Raw genomic sequence first — 19,111 nt, 5'->3', positions numbered from 1 at the left:
AAATTGGAACATTTTGTTATAATTTTGAAAAATTAAAACGATACACAAATCTTCTCTTCTGGGGGTCCCTGACTCCCTGGCACAAAACCTTCTCAGATCGGGGTCCGCAGTTAAACACATATCAATTTGGGGGTCCTCGGTATAAAAATGTTCGAGAACCACATGCAGTCCATAAGGCCAAGTCAGAGTACAGACAAGTACACTTTAATCTACTACTCTACACACTGATTCTGAATCGGTTTGACTGAAAGGCTGAACGCAACTGATGTTGCCATATTGTGTGAGAGAAATAAGCAACCAGGTCTAGGAAAACAAGCCCAAAAGAAGCAACTTGAAGCCACATGAGCACTTAAAACCTGTATAGGCTAATAGTTGACAATTGCCGATCTAAAAGCTTGTAGAGCTGCTATTTTCAAAAACTCACAATAAAATGTTTTCTTTTGAAACATTCTAACAAAACAAATGCTCCCTGGCACAAACAATTTTCATGAAAATATTTGAGAACCACTGGTTTAAATAATAGTTTAAAAAATTTGGAAGCCTAAATAAGCAATTACACTTTAGAAACTAACTTAAAAAAACCACAACCACTGCCATTAATTAAGCAACTTAACAGAAAAACAAGCCCAAAGCCGCTTATAATAAGCGGACATGGCAACACGGCTGAACGCAACCCGGATGTCGGGGGCTGTCTTACAACAAAGTAACCAATCAGACGCTACGTGTACTTGCCCCACCCGCTCTGATTGGTTGAATCTGACGTATGGTTTTGGCGGTACATTTCTAACAAGGAAGGAAGAGAAACTGAACAACAGCAAAGGCTCTGACAACACTGTTATTCAGACAAATATTTGTTTTCAAGTCGCTATATGGTGTTTTAAGTCTTTTAAATATATACATTATCACATTGTGGAGACAATGTTTGTTACGGACATAAGAAAGGAGTTTTACGACGTTGTCGCCAACCAGGTGCGAGTTGTTTATGCTACGTTGGCTAACGCAAGCTATTTTAGATTGAAATATGTATACTAATATTCTGTCTCTTTACGTTTCTCTCTCCCATGAAACCTTTCAGAGAGTCGCCCTTCTGGTCTCATCAGACATCGATGCTCTTTGTGCCTGTAAGATACTGCAGGTAAAGTATTCAGTTATTATTCATCTTGTACACTTGTCTTGTTTACAGTGGAGGAAGAAGTCCTCGCATGTTTTGCTTCAGTAAAAGTATCAATACTATAATGTAGAAATACTCTGTTAAAGGGATACTTCACTTTCACATAAAATAAACATTAAAAATATATATTTAAAAAAAATTAAAGAAGTTATGGCAAAATAAAGGCCCCCTCACACATTAGTAGGACACTCTAATGCGTGAGGGGGCCATGAATTTTCCATTACTTTTTTCATTTATTTTTAATATATTTTTTAAATGTTTCCCCGTTCCGAAAGTGAAGTATCCCTTTAAGTAAATGTTTGGTATTCAAAATTAACTTAAGTAAAAGTACAAAAGTATTGCCATCAAAGTGTACTTAAAGTACTAAAAGTAAACACTCATTATGCAGAAAGTCCCATTTCAGGTTTCAAAATGTATTAAAATCTTTTGAAAATAACAGATCTACATGTAGATCGGCAATTTTCAAATAGCCGAAGTATATATATGGCTGAAGAGGTTAATGACATTAACCTATTTTTTTTTTAACCTTTTTATTATTATTACAAAACATACATTCACTTAATGTATATTTTGTAATAGTAATATAAATCTACAAAGTAACTAGTAAGTAACTAAAGTATTCAAATAATTGTAGTGGAGTAAAAGTACAATATTTTCCTTTGAGATGTATTGGAAGTAAAAGTATTGAAAACTGAAATAATCCAGTAAAGTAAAAAAATACTTCAAAACTGTACTTAGTTACTTTCCATCACTGCTTGTTTACTAGCTTGTGGTGGGTTCAGTTGTGAGGATTGTTGTTTATAAACTGCCATAATGTAGCTGTTGAGAAACATTGGCCAGTTGGAATCGTCTGCTCTACTTGGGGATTTAAAATGTGTTTTATTGTCAGTGAAAAAAAGCTGTACTAAACTGTTGGCAACAACAAACTGACCTTGTTTACTGTTTACTCTTTGTCAGGCACTGTTCCACTGTGACCAGGTCCAGTACACGCTGGTGCCAGTTACAGGCTGGCAAGACCTGGGCACTGCTTTCCTTGAACACAAGGAGCAGGTAATTGATGTTTTGTGACCAAAACAGGGAATGGACATGACAAAAAAATAACTGGATAATGGAAAGAGCTGACTGTTGATTGTTCACTTGAAATCATGTTAGATTTTTTGCACTGCTTGCAAAGGTTTATTTATGGCTGTACCTCAGCGAATGTATACTTAGTTCTTAAACCTGACTGTTTGTTGTAGTTTCAGTTTTTTGTTCTGATCAACTGTGGGGCCAACGTTGACCTCCTAGAGACACTCCTACCAGATGAAGACTCTATCTTCTTCATTTGTGACACCCACCGGCCTGTCGATGTGGTCAATGTCTACAATGACAATCAGGTGGGATAGCATTCGGGTTTAAATTGCTTTTTTCCCCAAAAAAGTCTGTTGCACCCCTACCCGAGCCACTGCTGTACCTATATTTCTATAGCACATTTCAAACAAACTAATGATGATCAAAGTGCTTTACAATCTAGAACCAATTAAGAGACAGTGTACATTTGAGATTTGGTTCAAATATAAAGTGCATTACAAATACAATGTTTTATTATTAAATTAAAAAACATGCCCCACCATAGCATTTTTCAGGAAGCTAGATGAAGTTGAGACGGATTGTATTTTATCCTGGTTGTGTTGTTTTCTTGTATTGACCTCCTGAGTGGATATACTATATGTTCCGTCCTTTGTCTTGTGTTCTTAGACACTTAAACCAATCTTAGTTGCACCAGTGCCGTGTTAAGCCTCACTAAAAGCCAAAATACCATACCTGCCATATCAGCAGGTATGGTATGTTTATGTTAACATGTACAAATCCCTCTTGTCTTTCCTTGCCACAGATCAAGCTTCTGATCAAACAGGACGATGACCTGGGTGTGCCCTCCTACGATGACATCTTCCGCGATGAGGATGAAGAGGGAGGTGACTCTGGGAATGAAAGCGACGAGGGCACAGAGCCTTCTGGGAAACGCAGGAGATTTGAAGATGTGCGTGTTGATAGGGAGTATTTATATTCATACTTTCAAAACACTGCTCTGCTGTGAGTGGGGTGATGCTAACCAGTCACTGTATCGTTTTCCATCGTCTCATTGTAGGGAGCAGTGGAAAGGAGGATTGAAAGGCAGCGGGCGAAGAGGGAATGGGAGGCACGCAGGTAAAGTATTCTCTCTTAGGAGGTGACAAATGTTCATAAAGCACAGTGCAGACGCTAATGCTAACTTTTGCGCTCATTTCACAGACGTGAGATCTTGTTTGACTATGAACAGTATGAATACCACGGCACCTCTGTGAGTATATTAATTAATGTTCACCCTTTATATTAGCTTTATTGTAGGCAAATGTGCCTAAGAAAACATTTTTTTAAATGCCATAGTCTTTAAATGCATTTTCTCTTGTCAGGCTGCAATGGTGATATTTGAGCTGGCCTGGGTGTTGACTAAAGATACCAAGGATATGCTGTGGTAAGCTATTACTGTATATGTTGTTTTTCTGGCATTTTCTGCACTATTATTATGATGTGATTGATGTTTTTATTATTTTTGATGCACAGCATTGTGGCATCTGAGACAAATTGTTTTGGTGTTTTGCAGGTGGGCTATCATTGGCCTGACAGACCAGTGGGTTCATGATAAAATCACCAAGTAAGAATATGTTTACCATATCCCAATATAACTATATGGCTATATAGTTCTGTATATAGCCATATACAGAACTAAACTAAGTATACTGACTGTTAGAGCGTGATGCTACTACGTTCTGTCATCTTGTCGTAGCCATATCATTTTCATATTTTATAGTTTGGAGGAACGCAGTCACAGTCACACACTTGTAGCCACTATGCTAAATAATCTTATTATAAAGCTACCAATGTTTTGACTAAAGTCTTCAGTGTATTGAATTGCAATATACATAGCGCATGATTCTGATCACACGTCAACATGCTGTGCTTCTCTGTCCCTCATCTCTGTCAGCATGAAGTATGTGACAGACATCGCCACCCTGCAGCGTCACGTCTCCCGTCACAACCACAGGAACGAGGACGAGGAGAACTCCCTCTCCATCGACTGCATGAGGATCTCTTTTGAATACGAGTATCCTGGATACACTAGCATGGCAACATTTTCCCCTGCACCAACACTTTGTTCACTACATGTTGTTACGATAGGAATCATTGGTGCCCAGTATATTTGTGGTTTGTGGTATTTCCTCTCTCCCTCTCTTGGTGTTTCTCCTTAACTGCTGCACCCCAGTCTGCGTCTGACGCTCTACCAGCACTGGTCTCTTTATGAGAGTATTTGTAACTCTTGCTACACGTCCTGCAACTTCAAACTGTGGTCTCTGAATGGACAGAAGAAACTCCAGGAGTTCCTAGCAGACATGGGGTGAGTCATAAGAATGTGCATACACGGGATGAGGATTCAGCTAAAAGGATAGGTATTATATGTTGCAGGACATCAGCAGGTTGTATTGACATGATTTGATGGGATAAGGATTCAATGTTTATGGAGCAGGAGTCATCAGTAAAGTGAAAGTTGAGCTTCTCTGCCACGAAACCTGAATTAAATAAGAGAAATAGCCTGACCTGCTGAAATGGATGTTTGGACAATATTATGCTGTTTCTCACTAGCACTTGATGATTTGTGTAATTTCTTCTCAGTTTGCCATTGAAGCAGGTCCGTCAGAAATTCAACTCCATGGACATGTCAATCAAGGAGAACCTAAGGGATGTCATAGAGGAGTCTTCCAATAAATATGGGTATGGTTCTAGAGAAATGACAGTCAAACTACTTCCTTACTACTTATTTTTTATATTAGTGTGCATATATACACAATTCTAAGTGAAACATGTTGCAATTCACATTGTCTGTGTCACACCCACACACCAGTATGAAGGACATCCGTATCCAGACGTTTGGTGTTCACTTTGGCTTTAAGAACCGTTTCCTGGCAAATGATGTTGTGCATGCTGCTGCTGCCTTGCTCGAGAACACAGAGAAAGATGAGGGCGCCAGCGACAACTTCATAAAGGCTCTCGACTGCCTTTCCAGGTATATTTCACAGGAACACATTGAATGAATACAATGAGTGCCATAATGTCACACAACTTTTGGTATTCCCCTATTAGTATTTATTTGTGAGGGTGATTGTACTGCTTGTCACAAATGCATGCAAACACGTTTTGCAGGAGGAGAGAAATTGCCCAAATTTGACATTTTATTTTCACATACTATGTGCTCAGAAATGTTGAGATTATCAGCAGGATTGATGTATTTCTCAACCTTGACTGTAATTCATATTTATCTGAACTCAAACGTTCAGCGTAATTTATTTAGTAGACCAACGGATTTCTCCCTGTCTCGCCCCTTGCAGGAGTAACCTGGAGCGGTTACACTTGGGCATCAACTTAGCCAAGAAGAAGTTGATGGCCATCCAACAGACGGTGGCCAGCTGCATTTGTACCAATCTCATCGTGTCCCAGGGACCTTTCCTCTACTGCTACCTCATGGAGGTCGGTGCATGTCTGCGTAACAATTGTACGTGTATCCTGTGGCTTCTACATCCTCTGCAAACTCTAATCCTTTCCTCCATTATATGTATACATATAGGGCACCCCCGATGTGAAGCTGTTTTCCAAACCCATGGCCTTAACTCTGCTCAGCAAGTACCTCCTGAAAGCTTTTGTCCGTTCTGTGAGTTCCCCGAGGCGCATCGCCATCCAAACACTGAGAAGAGGTTGCTCTGCTTGTGTGTGCGGTGAGCGCAGTTGTTAACATCTCCATTTCTTCCTCTTCTCAATCAGACGAGAAACAAGCGCTGTAAGCTGCTGCCCCTGATCATGGCTGCTCCCCTGGATGTGGAGAAGGGCACGGTCATCATCCTGGGCATCCCTCCAGAGTCTGAGACCTCTGACAAGAAGAAGTAAGGCCCCTCTGAGTAGAGCTGCATGACATCAATAAATCAGATCACCGGTGTGCTATTATGATTTATGATTGAAAATTCAGAGATGCATGGATGTAGCTTTTCCATTCCTACTGTATGTACTGTATACTGATTGGACATGTAGGTCAGGGATTCTTTTCAAATCCTTGCTTAAGAAGGTCTTTTTATTTTTTATTTGACATGAAGCTGTTGCTGTTTGGATATTCAAATAGCCTGATTTAAATATTCTTTTATTGTGTTTGTTTAAATTCGTGTATACTATTTCATATTCATTTGATGACTATGAACTTTTTCCCTTACTAGTTTCTTTGGCCGGGCTTTTGAGAAGGCTGCGGAGAGCACCAGCTCCAGAACACTCCATGACCACTTTGATACATCAGGTAAGTTTCAAGAAAAGTCTCAAACTGATAGTTGCCATAATGTTGCATTGATTGACTGAATACTTTATTAACAGATTTGATTGAGCCCTGGGGACTGTGTCCAATGTGGTCCATGGTCAATGCATTGATTTTCTTCACATTGGCCACTAGGTGGCAGCCCTGAATTGCATTCATTTGAACTTCAGACCTCTGAAACAATCACACTACTGAGTAATGGGGTAACTGTCACACCACAAAGTGTATAATCGACAGTGCATTATGCTGTCCGTCCGAAATCTGTAGCTGTCAGTTTTTCTAATGATGGCTATGATTTCAATTCTAAACATTTAAAATGTACATGATTGGACATGCAGTAATTCAGAAAGCCTCGATGTGGGTTAATGTTGAATATAACAGATTCCCCCCAGGCTGCCTCTCAATATTAAGTGATTCAGATGAATAGTATTATACTGTATTTCAAAAACTGCTTGCAATAAACCTCCCAATGGTGTCTTATTACAGTAACTCTTTTAAAACCTTACATGGTATGGCCCACATGCCACTGATATGACTGATCCTTTTAGTCATACACTTCTGTTCTGACCCATTTTCTTCCTCTTCAGTAATTGAACTGAAGATGGAGGACCGGACCAAGTTTCTGGATGCACTGATCACCCTCCTGTCATAAGGATTTGTCACGCTCAGTGGAACAAGGGCAGGCCTCTGAAAGCGCAGCTGAATTGTACCTTACAACACACTGACATCTGGCCAGGAAACATCAGAAGTGTGATTTGAAATCACTCTTAGTGCCAAATGAGGTAGAAACCAGTGCTTGGTTTTATTTTTATGAAATTTGTGAATATATTCTTTATCGTGTGTGTGTGGTATTTTTATTTATATTGTACAGTGATGGTATAAATGTAGTGTTTTAATGTTTACTTTTGCTTTTAAAATGCTCGGAAATACAGTGATGCCTTTTTCTTTTCAGTGTAAGTGATGTTTGTGTGACATACCCTTTACATGTTTAATAAATCATTTTAACAACACACAATTGCTTTTATTATCTTTATCATATTATGGATATTGTTAGGTTTGTGAGATGATAGAAAAAACACAACCCAAATCACCTCTGGTAGTGGTAGGTATGAATTGGATCAAAAAAGTTCTACATCTGCATTACATCTTTAAAAATATCCTGCTTACTTTCCAACAATGAATAGAAAAATATAACATTGACAAACATAAATATTTAAAGTGTCTGATTATAACAAGTTAATGCAAGAACAGTTATCAGATGGCATTATCAGATGGCATTATGTTTAAGTTTCATTATAGTTGTTTGACGTGCTTTCAGAACCGCCAAGATTACCTATTGGATAGCATCAGATATCTATGGTTTGATGAGCATAACATCTTCCAACAAGCTCACACAACCGATATAGAGCAAAGGTGAGGCCAGTGACCTTGGCCCACATGGGGAAATATAGGCCAGGCTTCCTGATGGTGATTTGGTCAGGGTCCATTGCATGACTTGGAAGGGTGGGGTCCAGTCCCCTCTCAGTGGGGCAATTAAGCTCCTTATCACTCTTGGATCAGGATTAGGTCATGAACCTCGTAGCAGAGGGTGTTTGGGTTGTTTCACAGGAAAGGCTGGACTTGGTCCCCAACAGTGCCAGAAGCTGCATCGTGCAGAAGCAGTGAGCTAATTGGGATGTGTGTTGTTGTCACCAGTGAGGGGGTGCGTGCGTCAAACATCATGTAATTGCTTTGTGTATGAATGTGTGTGACTCCACACTTCCCCTGGGTAGACTATTTGGAAGCAGCTCACATTGCAGGATTGTACTGCTTATAAACAGGACGATCTTATCCATACTGTATAAGAAACGGCACCATGTTAGGATATGGAGCACTTGGCATCAGACCTACCAAATTACTGTATATGTGCATATGTCCAGTACAGAAACACGGCCGTGTATCAATTACAGCAAGACTGCTTATTTTCTCAACATCATCATTACCACGGGATGACCATCAGATTACACTCTCTCTAACACACACAGAAACTCATGCTGTGACAGGTCCAGGACAGACAGGTCGGATCTACTCTAAAGAACATCTGAGGTATCTACTGGCAATTAACTGACTGACTTTGACTGCCGTCACATTCATGTTACACCCCTATAACTCCTGGGATCTGCTTTCTAGCCTGCCTTTTATCTATCCAAGCCCTACTCGCACTTGTCTTCATTTGGGACTGAATCCAGGTAGTTAGTACAGTAGCCTACCTTTTATGTTCGTACTGTTAATAACTCCTCTCCACGCTGCCTACCTTCGGTTTACTAAAAAGGCCAAAGAAACCCCACAAAGATAATTTATCAGCTTCAATTTGAGTGTTCCATTTCCAATCGGAATATAGAGCTATTTAGCCCTTATTTTAACAAAAGCATAAATCCACCTGTTTTTGCCATCACTGTCTTTTCGCATCACCCTTAAATCAATCTGCCCTCCATCCCCCACTCTCTCCCACCTCTGGCAAAGTGGGGCCACCGGCCTTTCCACTGCTCTGCATCTGGGGAATGTGGCACGCACAAGGCCCCACACGCACACAGACAAACATACCCTCAGTGACAGGAGCGGGTCGAGCTCTTATGTGTGCATAGATGCATAATACAGGACTTAGAAGGCCTCACACTCTCCCAGTCATGTTGCCTTTTTACTCCGAAGGGGGTAAGCTGCTTTGGAGAGCCTAATGGTGCTTGTGGTGGGAGTGGTGTATGTATGGTGGGCCTGTATTTGTGCTGGTGACTTGGGGGTGCGTGTCCGCTAGGCAGTGCATATGCAGTATTTGAAATGCCTTGTGAATTATTTTAAGCATTCCTCTTGAAATGGGATGGGAGTCATTGTGAATCAACAACTTTGTTGTTTTATGGTTTTTGTTTTTTGCTTTGAGTCACATCTCACGCCCAACATGATCTTCAGCCCCAAGCCCCTTCCACAATTACTCCTTACACACTAGCCTATAATGTGTTGTTATACAGAATCTGAGAACGTTTTACACAATTTTAAGATCTGATCCGTCTGCGTCCGAAATGGATGTACCGTACAAAGTCGGCGTTTGTATTGTAGATGAGTAGATCCATACCTTTTCTTGGGTTCTTTTGCCGAGCTACCCCAAATCATCAAAATATAATCTATGAATCTAATATAGACTTATCCCAGGCATGTAAATCTTACAACTTTTCAGGAGCATGTGTAAACAAGTCAGAATATTAAAGACCAGTTGGTGCGACCCACTCCAGAAGCGAAACCTGAGTCTTTCCCCATCTCAGCACTCATTACTCTCCAAGGGCCTATCCTTTGTGATCACAGGCACATGGTGAAAGGAAATGCTCTCTAACTAACACATTTAATACATTTCTGGCACACTTGGCAGAACTAACTCTGACTAATAACTTCTTTCAGTTTGAAAAATATGTTGGCGAATTAAAGTCTAGTTTTGTAAACAACCCTGACATGAACACCTTCCTGCCCCATGTTGTGATTTGGCTAAGATTCATAGTTGATACTTTAGCAACTTTTACACACTCCATCTGGAATCCAAACCTTAAGTTAACTATTGAGTCTTAACTTAACCCCCAACTGCTCCCCGAGCGCTACAACCAACCGCTGCTCACTGCTTCTAGGATGGGTATAATGAGATGTCCACAGCTATAGGTCCACTCTGAAGGAAAACATTCCCATACAACATTTCATGTGGCTGCACAGGTTTTGCACTGATAAACATCAGTGCAAAATTCCCCAGGAAAGCAGAGGATATGTACAGATTTATTGAATGTGGCTACAACATACAGTACATGCTATTCCTAGAAAATGTAAATGTGCCTTTTTGCGAACTGTGACTCATTATTAGAAACCCATGCACAGCATTCCTCCCCACCAAGTCTAGTACATGTACATGGGAACTGTAGAGTATTCTGCCCTTAAATATTGCATGAGGAAGACGTTAGTTTGGAACATGTGTTTTACTTGTATTGTACTTGATTGTTGTGTGAGATTTGTTCCACCATTGAAGATGAGCCACCATTGATTCCACAAAGTTTCTGGAATTCTTTGACACTACACCAGTTTGTGGCCCTTGACTCTTCTGTTTTTGCAACAAACAAAAAAAAGATTATTTCACACAAGGCTTGCAGGACTGGGCATGGTCAGTGTACCTGTGCTCTCTTGAACTCACTCACATGATGCTCACATGAAGAAATGGCTGTAAGTCTGTGATGTTGTGTAGTCACTTCTGGTGCAGACCAGTTTGTGTGAGGTATTAACACACAGTCACACCCGTTGCACAATATCCCTCTTTCTCTCCCTGCTTCTAAACCCATTTGGTTGTAACCCCCGTTTTGTGTCTCTAACAATCTCAGATTCCAGATGGGATTAGCCATACTGGACGGCCAGAGACAAAAGACCACAGCTGACTCCCTTTGCCTGCGGCCTGTTTCATAGTCGTGCTGTGAGTGTGGTGAGTCACACACAGTGGGGCGGCAGTGGCTCAGGAGGTAGAGTGGCCTTAGGTCTTGGAGTCCGAGGGTTCCAGGTTCGTTTCCTGGCTCCATCTGGTTACGTGTCGAAGTGTCCTTGAGCAAGACACTGAACCCCTAACCCAGGGGTCGGCAAATAAGTTTGGCCTCGGGCCAAAACATTAGATGGTGGGCCAGAACCCAATCAATGGCTAATTTAGGACCTGGAACTTGCAACAAACAACCTTATATACAATAATAATAACTACATTGTTTGTGCAGGCTCATCCTTGAATGTTTCAGCAGTGGTTCTCAACCTGTGGGACCCTCAGGGGGGTCCCGACAGGATTTTTTGGGGGTCCCCAGATGACAGTTTTTAATACCTCAAAAAGAGAAAATAAAAAAGACTGTTACTGCATCAAAAGTACTCAACAAACTATACTATAAAAACTGGTCAAACATTGGCCAAATTGTCATATCGTCGGTGTCCAGCCGGGAACTCCATTTTCATTTTTTATTTTATTTTTCATAAATCAACGCTATTGAACCCCCTCTACATCTGTGTAATTTTTTTTTAAATAATAACATATGAAAAGTATTAAAAAGCGCCTCTGACGAAAACTCCTAACTCCATTGGACCCTCAAACTGTCCGTCAAAAACAAACAACTCCCCCCTCCTCTCAGGCTCTCAGAGAAGCTCTGCTCTGTATGAGGCAGACAGGGAGAAGATTTTTCAATGCTTTTGGGAGAACATAAACTGGGAAGAGAAGAGAATGTATGTGCAAGGTTTGATAGATGTCACCCCAGTAAAGAGGAGAAGGGTGTCTTCACAAAGGTCATCTGCTCGTGTTTTCTTTTTAAATGTTAATGGACAGAGAATGAGTGTGTGCAGGAGTTTGTTTAAGAGCTCAAGGAGATCATGCCAAAAGACTTTCACAGCTTTTATGACAATCTAAAGCACGAAGAAACACCCACCACACACACGCAACACACAACACACAACAGTGTGATAATAAAATGTTGATAGGTATATGATAGGTAAATTCAACTGTGGTTGTTATTGTTAGTGCAGTAGGCTACAGATTTGATAGGCTACAGATTCTATTTTTCATGAATGTATTTTGTATTTATATGCCATTTCTTTATTGTTGGTGTGCCATGATTGCTTTTGTTAAATACATGATTGAGTATTGAGGCAGAATTGCTTGTTGCACTCAACTGTAGAAGAACAACAGTGGTAACAGTTAGATCCATGGTTGTTTACAATGCATGTTAAAATAAAAGTTGTTTAAGTACAGAATTCAGCTTGATCTATACTTAGTATATGAGGATGGCGCTCACCATAAATAGCTTATCTCCAAGCTCACAATGCGTTGTGATGTGTTGTGAGCTTTGAGATCCATTGCCAGCTGTTCTCATCAATGATGGACAAAACCTCCTAACTCCACTTGCGCTGGATTTGTGTTTGGACAAAACTCCTAACTCCACTTGAGCTGGATTTGGGTAAAGTGGTGATAATATAATGACACATGCAAGTATCTGATAATATATAAAGTCACAATATCAAGTTTGATGAGGCAGTATTGCTTTGTTTTAAAAATATAAGGTTTTCTTCATTTTCAGAAAACAAATTATTTTGTTTTTCATTTCCTGAACAATTACCATTTTGGATTTAGCTGGTTCCGGCCGGACAGCAGAGATATAATATAAGAAAGAGGCAAAAAAAATGAAAATAGCCGATCTACAATAGCCGATCTAAATATTGTGAAACGCCTCGCTGTGAGCTATTTTCACAATATTTATCTGTGGAACCAAAATGAAATGCCTCAACTCCTACATTCCAAGTGCTTGTCAGGGTGGGGGGGGGTCCCCAGTTAAAATATGATTATTTTGGATTTCTGAAAAGGTTGAGAACCACTGACTTAGAGGATATTTAGTTCATCAAAAAGTTTCAAAAGAACATTTTATCTGGAGACAGAGAGTCGAACTTCTTTTCGAAGAGCTCTTTCATGGTTCAAGGTCTCTTGTTTTTCATTCAAAAGTCTCAAGAGGAAAGTTGACATTGAAAACATAACATTCAAAAAATGGAAATATAACTATTTGTTCATCATACCTGATTTAATCAATTCAAAGCTATTGCTGTCCATCCATATCCTACCTGGACTGTCAGTGAGCTATTGTAAATTATCTACAAAATAATTTGTCGTGCCAGATATTATCGCTGGCTGGACAGTTCTGGCCCACGGGCCACCTGTTGCCTACCACTGCCCTAACTGCTCCCGATGAGCAGGTTGGTGCCTTGCATGGTTTCCTCCGCCATCGGTGTGTGAATGGGTGAATGTGAATGTAAAGTGCTTAGGAGTAAAGCACTATATAAATGCAGTCCATTTACCATTTATTCTGGGGAAATTGCATGGACTTTGATTCATTCTATATCTCACACATCCTCAATTTTGTACCCAATTTGACATACCCCAAAACAACGGAATTAATGTCCAATTATTTGTCCCCGAATGTGGTCTATGTCAGGAACACAGAATAATAGACCCTTATCATCACTGGTGGGAACAGTCTCACTTCAAACCATTACCAGTCATTTCAAAACCATTACCATTAACACTGTTGTCAGCTTCAGGGGTCCCAGATGTCCTTAATGATCCCTAACCTCGATGACCCGTAACCTCTTTCACCTTTCACAATTGGGGTGTCATTGTCTGAATTGTTCTCCACTGTTATGCATTGTCTTAAAGTGCTCTCGAGCAAAAGAGCCTAATGTTGCATTGCGTGCAAACTTGTTTTTGCATGACGTTGACAGAGATTTATTTCACAAAATTCCCCAGAACAGAATTGTGCAACCTGGAATTGGTGTTTAGTTTAGATAAAAGGTAGACCTATCACTGAGCAACCAGAGGGAAAACATGAGGAACTCACTTACAAAATGCTTTGTATTGATATAACAACCAGTATCCAGTCTATGAAAGTATTCATTTTGTTAACCCTTCCATTGTGTTAGGGTCTTTTTTGACCTGTTTTCAAGTTTAAATAGGTAAAAAGTACCCTTTACATTTCTTTATTGGAACGAGGCTTCAAGATATCCTCAGAAATAGCCATTTAAACACAACAATTAATTCTGATGGTCTCAAAAAAAAGTGACACTTGTGGTGTTAGGGTCCGAAATGACCCGGCAAAGAAGTGTGGCTCAATTCCCCCCCATTTTGTCCATATTCAATGTTTACATGTTTGAGAGTGAGAGAGATTTGTCCTCAATTAGCATTTGCTATCAGGAGTCAAATAAAGTTTGAGTTTATGAAAAATAAATGAATTTTTACCTTCTATGGTATACGGGTCATTTCGGACCCTAACACCACTAGTGTCACTATTTTTAATAATTTAAACATTTCTTAACGTTAAAAAACGAAAACAAGTATTTTTTTAATTAATTTTTTTTGGAAGTGTGTTCTAATTATTATTCTTAATTATTCTATTATAGCTAGATAACATCATTATCCATTGCCTTCATTCTAGGAAATTTAATGAGTGCATTTTAACATTTTTATAATAGAAAACAAGATATTTTGAAAGATGAAACCCTAGCCCTAACCCAACATAATATTTTAAAAAGTGTTTACATGGATATGAATGCATTACAAGTCAGCTATGAGGTTATTTTTTGAGTATTTTGGGCTGATTTAAATCACGGGTCAAATTTGACCCGCTAACACCACAAGTGGATGCAGTTTTCTAACACAATGCAAGGGTTAAACGAGGTATTAACAGATTCATAGTATGAACGGCTACAAAGTATTAAGTCTTAATTTTTCCATTTGGTTACATTTATTGTGTACCCATCTATCCTACTAGCTGAACTCTTTCAGGAAATGAATGAACTCCAAGAAGCAAGGTGCCATTAAGGATGTTTACTCAAAAGGTAACAGAAGTGTGAAACCGAAACAAACAGGATATTATATGCAACAGTTACAGTACAAAGTAGCACAAGGGTAATGTATAAATGAGCAGATATACCATGAAATAACAATATTCTGTAAAGCCTACAAAGTACTAATTTCTCACTATCAGTTGTTCATTCAAATTGTGGCTGTCTCGTTTTGGAATGGAAATCTCCACATTAAATGTATATACACTGGAACAACAGACCTCCTTGGAAGCCTGTAATCTTCATGCCTTACAGAAAAGATACTTATTAGACATCTCCAAAATATCTCATTTTATTGTACACAGCAAAAACAGATACCATTTCATCACATTTAGCAGACAAGTCAACTGTCATGCATTTTCATTGTCATGTCTGCAGATGCCATCATGGACATGGATGAAATTTAATTCACATGATATGTATGTACAAAGACATTTAAAAAAATGGCATCCCTGACCATGAGGGTAATCACTCAGAATCAGAATCCACTTTTGTGGACAGGAGAGATCAGAGGACTCATCATTAGATACATCTAATGTTAAACTGAAAACACATGCCAAAATGTCATCCCGCCTTGAAGGTTTGCACTCAGATACCAATGAATAAAATCTAACAGGAGATCTCTATATAATCTCTATATAAACATTTAACTCTCTGGTAGGGTAGGGCATGATGAGGTAGTCTTTTCCCTCATTCTCTGCTGTAGGCATGTAGTCATGCATGCACTCTCCTTTGAATAGAAGACATGCACCATGCACAACAACTTTCATTCTTGGAAATACACTGGAGTCTCATTCCCAGAGATCCAAGGGGACAGTTGTAGAGAACACGTAGAGGTTAAGAGTTGAGCAGTTTAGGATGTGTATATTGGTGTACTTTTTGAAAGGAACATGGGAAACCATTGGCTGTTGGATCATGAGAGCAAACACTCAACAGTCCTCAGAATAGCAACGACAAGGGTTTCCTGCAAGACACAATTAGTATCCAAACAATGCACTTATTACAGCTCATGATTTGTTTGTTTACTCGGCCACTGATTGCCATATCCTATCTAAGAACTAGCATCTAATGCTAAAACACCCACCTGCATTTGAAAAGTCCTTGAGCTGATTGTAAATGTAAACAGATTAAATACTTACCGGTATATACATTATCACATCTGTGTCAAGGTAAGGTGGGGTGGTGCCGACTCAGAGGGGGTTTCTTGTCTCAGTTGAACAGACTGGTTGACACCAGATACGTTATGCCAACCATGGTTAATCAGAAATGTCTTTTGAGCTCCCCCAGACATTCCTCATAATGCAAGTCCTCTCCATCTCAGCAGAGGGCCGTCACTCAGGGCTTTGTCTGGTCTGCCATAGACTGTGTGTGTGTGTGTGTGTGTGTGTGTGTGTGTGTGTGTGTGTGTGTGTGTGTGTGTGTGTGTGTGTGTGTGTGTGTGTGTGTGTGTGTGTGTGTGTGTGTGTGTGTGTGTGTGTGCGTGCGTGCGTGCGTGCGTGCGTGCGTGCGTGCGTGCGTGCGTGCGTGCGTGCGTGCGTGCGTGCGCGTGCGTGCGTGCGTGTATCACATTCTAAAGATTCAAAACACCTTATTTTGATGATATATGACAGCACTACCTGATTCTGACAGGTACAAGAGGAGTCAATACTCCCGATTACAACATCTCTCTCATATTTTAGAGGTACACCCTACTCTAGACACACTCATCACTATCTGACTCAAAGCTATCACTATCTGTATCTATAAGCTATCTATATCTTAGCTATCTATAGCTTATCTATCTATAAGCATCACTATCTGACTCAGACACACTCATCACTATCTGACTCAAAGCTGTAGATAGCTTTAAAGCACAGCTCAAGACCTATTACTTCACTCTTGCTTTTAGCTGATTCTTTGGTTGATTTTTAATTCCTCACTGTATTCCCTATTTTAATGTTGTTTTATGCCTTTGCTTTTGCCTTTGCTTTTATTTTATTTTATTTTATTTTTGTTTGCTTTATTGTTAAATTGGTTCTAACTGTAATTGTATTCTTGCTCTGTAAAGCACTTTGAGCTGCATTTCATGTCATGAAAGGTGCTATACAAATAAAGTTTATTATTATTATTATTATTATCTATTAGACTCTTAGAGGAGCAGTTCATCTGATGCCAAGGGTCTTGGGTGGATACATAGTAGTGGTGTAAAATGTTGTTGGCAGATCAAGCAAGACCAAACATAGTAAAGATTTTTGAAGATTGTACAGTATGTTGTACTCAAAAGTCGTTATTTGGCTAAGCTATTATAAATAGACGTACATGTTGTGTAAAGCTTTAGGAATGCCTGAGTCTGTTTGTGTGTGTCTGTATGTGGGCATCTGCTATGTATGCACATAAGTGAAAGATGTGTGCGTGCATGAGGTGTATACAGGCATGCATTCAAGTATGTCTGTGTCCAGTGTACTCATGTATGTGTGTTTGTTACGGCGCTATGGGAATCAGGCTGCAGGTTGTTTTTGTGTCCTTTTTTCAGTTTTGTGTCTTTATACCTATACCTGTGGTACAGTTTATAAGCCTGAGTGAAGGTCCTGTCTAGAAGTCCTTTTTGCTTTTGTTATTTAGTCACAAACACATATTTACACATACGTTTTTGGTAGGAGTGTGCTGTCATTTGCTTTATTCCCCTTTTTTTGACTTGTTTTGAGTTAGTTGGAGATACTAGAATTGTATTTTTGTTTGACCAGCTGGTATAGATTAGTATATTTCTTAGGCAGTGTAGTGTTTGGTTTCTTGTTTTGGCTTTGGCTACTCCAATGTTTTAATACTTACCTTTTGCCTCTTTTGTTTAGATTTGTAACTTGATTTAGCTGTTAGCTGCAATAAATAAAATGATTTTCCTTACATGTGTTTGTGCTCCTTCCAGCTGTCTTGTGTTACACACATTTCTAAACCGACTGCATTAGGGGTTGTGAGATGGGTGGAAATTATGTGTTTCCATGTATCTGTATGTACTCAACCAGCTGGTTCATGTGGCATTCATGTTAAAGGCCCATTTCACCCCCCCCCTCCTCACACCCCACATGTTCCTTCCTGTTTCCTGTTACGCTGTCCAGTGCACAGGAAACCGGCCGTGCTACTGGACTGTGACAGAACTCTGAGTCACTGTGTGGGGGGATTATCTCAACATTTTAACGAGAAGAGATTTGTTTTTTGCCTGATGAAGGTCTGAACTGAATCGTTGTCTAGAATTTTCTATAATGAATGTTTCGCTTTCAGGTTTTCTCCAATTGCACCTGTTCCTTTTTATAGGTGTGCAAAGAACTATCCTTTGCCATTCCGGCTGTCATAGTGAATTAAAATATGTATAGTCTCCCATGGTCATTAGCTCAATTAAAACAAAACCATTGTTATTTTAATTGAATGACCTTCTGACTGCTGGCTTGACCATTAAAGTAAACGCCATCCAGCTGAGAGGAGAGCAGAGACCAAGCACCTGCTTGGGCTGAGTCATAAGACTTAAGAGCTGAATCAGACAGATCCACAGAACTGACTAACAAATGAGCTATGTACTTTATCTGACTCCCCCAACACACTGCTATGTCAGGGGTTCAACCAGCGTGAATCCAACATTTTCAAAGGCCAGTGGCCAGTCTCAGTTTATATAGAAGACACTTCATAAATTGTCCAGGCAGCCTATCGTGGTTAATCAAACTCTTGAGCCAGTTTGAGCAGCTCCAGGGTCGAGGGGTATGACCCCCGTCAAATGGAGGGCGGGGATTCTGCTTCGATGAGATCATGCGTGATGGTCAGTCGAGGGAAGTGACTTCCGACTTGGTTGCCCCAAGGCCAGATTTAGGGTTCAAAGTTCAGGTCATGAGAAACAACAACTGAGTCCAAACCCCCCCCACCCGGACAGCGCAGAATCGATGTATATACTGGCCTAGCTTGTATCATAGATCACAGATCTATAATTGGTATACAACCTGACCAAAGCATGACCTTAACCGTGTCTGTGCTCCCTTGATTGAGCCAGATCAAGTGTATCAGTTGAAACCAAACTGCTGTTGGCAGCACAGTGCACCGAGGAGTCCAGTTTGTGAAGAGATATTCAACAACATCACCATTACCTTCTTTTGCCGTACATGATGAAAGTAAGTTTCTGCTGTCACAGCGCTTCCTCT

General features: G+C 40.0%; 1 protein-coding gene across 1 annotated transcript; it reads left to right on the top strand.

Moving 5' to 3' along the window:
• The first annotated feature begins 800 nt into the window (after window positions 1–800).
• Window positions 801–7,539, top strand: cdc45 (CDC45 cell division cycle 45 homolog). Its single transcript, XM_080433751.1, has 18 exons — window positions 801–969; window positions 1,076–1,135; window positions 2,129–2,221; window positions 2,410–2,547; window positions 3,045–3,191; window positions 3,300–3,358; window positions 3,443–3,491; window positions 3,604–3,665; window positions 3,795–3,845; window positions 4,176–4,295; window positions 4,455–4,586; window positions 4,862–4,960; window positions 5,091–5,252; window positions 5,575–5,713; window positions 5,811–5,894; window positions 6,005–6,123; window positions 6,448–6,524; window positions 7,127–7,539. The coding sequence occupies exons 1-18, from the start codon at window positions 919–921 to the stop codon at window positions 7,189–7,191; spliced, it is 1,707 nt and encodes a 568-aa protein (XP_080289877.1). The 5' UTR covers window positions 801–918; the 3' UTR covers window positions 7,192–7,539.
• The last annotated feature ends 11,572 nt before the right edge of the window (window positions 7,540–19,111 follow it).

Source organism: Gymnoscopelus braueri, assembly GCF_963280865.1.
Source record: "Gymnoscopelus braueri genome assembly, chromosome: 7".
NCBI lineage: Eukaryota > Metazoa > Chordata > Actinopteri > Myctophiformes > Myctophidae > Gymnoscopelus > Gymnoscopelus braueri.
The sequence above is the reverse complement of the archived record's forward strand: the minus strand, read 5'-3'. Positions and strand labels throughout refer to the sequence as shown.